Below are 4239 nucleotides of genomic sequence, written 5' to 3' on the forward strand. Positions count from 1 at the left end.
TGTAGTGACTGGTAAGGAGCACAGGGGTATCTGTTGGGGGTCTGACAATATTCCATTTATTGATCCAGGTATCGAGTACAGAAATGCGGTCACTTTGTGAACCTTCGAGGAGCAAATGCACTATGACGGAGCGTGTGTCTTTTAAATTTTTCAAATCCGATCAGCACTCAAAAAAAGATGGGATATGGTAAATAGATGAGAGTTGTCCATATACTGTAAAGGGGAGAGGGTTAATAATATTAAATAAAATGACAGTGTGATTAGCTTTTCAATGTATGCTAAAATTTCTAGGTAAAACTAAGAAATAATAAAAATAAATAAAGTATACAACATCAAAGAAAAAAAGTTCAGTTATAATGTAGAATTCTAAATTAGAATTATATTTTAAACTCAGAGAAAAGAAGTTAACACATTGAATAAGAAAATAAACTCCATTGATACTCGCCAAATGTCTCAACTATTACTATTACTCAACTATTTTTAGGTTTTTTTTTTACCTTTACTCAACTATTACAACTATTACAACTATTAAATTTAAATAGATTAATGATGTTCCTTTCAAAATCAAGCATTTTTTACTATTGTTCATTGGAGGTTTCACAAGAGATATGCAAAGTAACAGAATTAAAGTAGAAAAATTAAAAATACATTTGATGGAATTTTAACAATCAAACAACCAGCACGGCAATACGCACATCACATAACATGCCATTTTGAGTTTGTCATTACTGCAATTAGTACTATTTAAAATTGTGCTTAATATACAACTTTCCAATAGATTAATGCATAGAGAACAAACATAATTAAGTCTACACTACATGCTTATATACACACAGATCAAACACAGATATAGATACAGGTAGTGATCCCTACACACAACAATTGTCCGTAGGTGTATATTTATAAATTCTTCTTCGTGCTTTGTGATCTACCCAAAATATGGTAAATATTTATGTGTGCCTCATGTGAGCTACAAATATGGATTCCATTTCTGGTACAAGGTCTCTATATACTGTCTATCTATCTATTTATCTATCTATACCGTATCCATTGGGTTAAATTACTTTTTTCAAATTATTAAATGCTCAATACTTTACCTAAACTTCTAAATGTGAATACAGAGAAAGCTATATAAAAATCGCTCCTAAAATTGAGGGAAATTGAAAACCAAGGAGCCACACTTCAACTCCATGTGAACAGAATGGATTCAAGTCTCTTCTTTCAAATGGCTCTCACTTCAGGGCTCCCAGTTCAGGGAAGTCTCCATCATAAACTAATCTCATCACTTCAGAGACATGACCGGTCACCTCCAAACCTCCTTCTTGCCAACAGGTCCAAATCACCTTCACAAAGGAGAGAAAGATCTGCCTTCTACAGATGCCAGTTCCATGGAATTCATGGCTTTTAAAATTATCACAATCATCTGATGTCCTTTAAGAATCAGCTAAAAATGGGGCGTTTCTGGGTGGCACAGCGAGTTAAGCGTCTGCCTCGGCCCAGGGGCGTGATCCCGCGCTCTGGGATCGAGCCCCACATCAGGCCCTCCGCTTGCGAGCCAAGCTTCTTCCTCTCCCGCCCCTGCTTGTGTTCCCTCTCTCGCTGGCTGTCTCTATCTCTTTCAAATAAATAAATAAAATCTTAAAAAAAAAAAAAGAATTAGGTAATTCAGGGGTGCCTGGGTGGCTCAGTCGTTGAGCGTCTGCTTTCGGCTCAGGGCGTGATCCCAGCATTCTGGGATCGAGCCCCACATCAGGCTCCTCCGCTATGAGCCTGCTTCTTCCTCTCCCACTCCCCCTGCTTGTGTTCCCTCTCTCGCTGGCTGTCTCTATCTCTGTCAAATAAATAAATAAAATCTTAAAAAAAAAAGAATCAGCTAAAATGTAATTCTATGCTCTCCACTATATATCTAGCCACTCCAGTCCAAACTGTCCATCTTTACCTGAAAATGTTTACACATGCTCATCTCCCAAGCTCCCATAACATCATACTTCACATGAGTGACTACAGCCTCTCTAGAATGAAATGTACAAAATTGTAACTAGCTCCCCAAAGCTTTACTCACTGACCAGATTTTCCCTCTAGCACTATTCAGTTTCACTGACGTCCTGCCACATTCTTATCCATTTTCATACTCCTTTTCCTGTAATTCTACGCCTACTTCACTTCTGGGAAATTTACTATGACAAATTTACGTGACACGCTCAAAGACTTCTCCAAATATCCAGACTGTTTCAGGACTTGGTGTTTATAATTGCATAATTCCTGCACTCCTCCACTGATCATTAGCAAAACTTCAATCACATAAGTATTTACAACTATATATAAATACAACATAAGTATTTACTACTATTTACAACTATATATAAATACAACATAAGTATTTACTACTATAATTGGTTAACTTTTTTTATTGTTAACTTTGAAGAAGATGTTCAACGTGATCTGTGAACCACTGTGGGATAAACCTCTCATAATTGTACTGGGGACGCTGAGGGAGATGCGTGAATTAGCAAATGAACATTATGAAAATACATTCAATTTACGTATTTCTCATAAGACAAGGGGATTTTATATTCTTTAACCAGAGAAAGCTCGGCAGCAATACACTGCGGTTGCGGCTCAGGAGCAGAAAGGGGCTGACAGTTGGGAAACACAGAGTGATTACTAAATTAATGCTGAAGAAGTACCAGTTGAAATTATCAAAAACAGACAAAACAATATGAAAGGTAGAGGAGAGGGTGTTAAAGTAGACAAAAGTGCTCACCAGGAGAAGGATGGTTTTGGTGGCTTTGGACTCAGGTGATGATGTGGAGATGTTGGTCCTAAGAATGTGTTGGACCCTCTGCTTGTGCCTGTACAGAACGAAAACCATGGAGCCACTGGCCCAGATCATGAGAACCAAACATAACACATCAGGGAATGTTAACAGTACTGCATACAATGAGTCTCTGGTTTTGTCATGACGAACCGCAGAACAGTATCTGAAACTTTTTCTAGTTGTCATGTTTTTGTTGTTCAAAGCGCTAGTCAGAAACAAGGGATACACGAGTTTCACCAGTATCTGCAAGACCCAGCACAGGACAACTGAAGGGACAATGCACTTGAGAGCTTTCCCTTTCAGCGCTGCCCACCTGGAGTTCCTGGGGCTGATGGTGATGGCCTGGAAGACACCCAGGAGACAGGTCGTGCCAATGGACACTCCCCTGCCCACCCCACGAACATAGGGAAAAAACTTGCATCCAAAATCATTGAAGCTGTTATACCACCCAAAAGATGCCATTGTATAAGGTATTCCAAGAGAGATCAGGACCAAAATGTTGGCTACAATCAGGTTTTTGACAATCAAATCTGTGGACCTTGGCCTACATGCAGTGAAATAAAGGAAGAAATAATGGTAAAGAAGACAGAAGTTCCCCAGGATTCCAACCACAGTCTGTATTAAGAAGATCACTCCTAGTGCCAGATCCCAGGTGGCCATCCTGTCAGTTCTCACTGACTGATATTTGTCTTCTGGGCTAGAGGATCCTGCATGGGAATATCAGGTGTGGGCCACATGAATCGTGCAACTGATACTCGATATTCTCCACTTAGCAACACTTCCTACTTTGAAATAATACTTAAAGCTCTTCTGTCATTTAGGGCCTTCCAAGAGTTACACACACAAGCATTACTAAATACTTGTGATGTGTGAATCACTGGTATAATGGCCCCCGTGCAGTCACTTCTTATTTCTCACAAATTCATGAGGTACAAACTAATGCATTCCTCATAAAGATGAGGACAACACACGCAGAGAGAGGCAAAGTGCTTTGTCTGAATTCATTCGCTAATTAGGGTCAGAGTGGGGAGCGGAACCTGGCTAGGCTGATAACAAAGTTAGTGCATTGATAATATAATATACAAAAATCCATAATATACCAAAAAAAGCACACAGTCAGCTGTTTCAATAAACAAAACCAGATCTCAAGTTAGTTTTATGTTTGCACCTTGTCGTTTCAGGTTGGATGGGTGGCATTTTATTTTACATTTTTGCTAAGGACAAGTTTCCACTTATTTATGAAGACTGTTTCTATAGCCACATATGAACTTGAATAAAGCTTTAGAGACAGTAATGAATTGTAGGGGCATTGATCACAGTACACAAAGCTGTAGCGTGCCCCAGGACAAGCTGGATTTCATGAATGCAAGAAGGGCTCAATTTTAGGATGGCAACAGAAAGAATCATTTGCCTTCACTCCA

At 39.0% G+C, this 4239-nt stretch overlaps 1 protein-coding gene across 1 annotated transcript; it reads right to left on the bottom strand.

Moving 5' to 3' along the window:
• Positions 1–1232: 1232 nt before the first annotated feature.
• LOC103657331 (vomeronasal type-1 receptor 4-like) lies at positions 1233–3841 on the bottom strand. The gene is made up of 2 exons (XM_040634405.1): positions 2765–3841; positions 1233–1343 (listed from the first exon to the last, which is right to left on the bottom strand). Exons 1-2 carry the CDS (start codon positions 3476–3478, stop codon positions 1233–1235), a joined length of 825 nt encoding a protein of 274 aa, XP_040490339.1. The 5' UTR covers positions 3479–3841.
• Between the last annotated feature and the right edge of the window lie 398 nt (positions 3842–4239).

Source organism: Ursus maritimus, unplaced genomic scaffold (genome assembly GCF_017311325.1).
Source record: "Ursus maritimus isolate PB19 unplaced genomic scaffold, ASM1731132v1 scaffold_19, whole genome shotgun sequence".
NCBI classification, from domain to species: domain Eukaryota; kingdom Metazoa; phylum Chordata; class Mammalia; order Carnivora; family Ursidae; genus Ursus; species Ursus maritimus.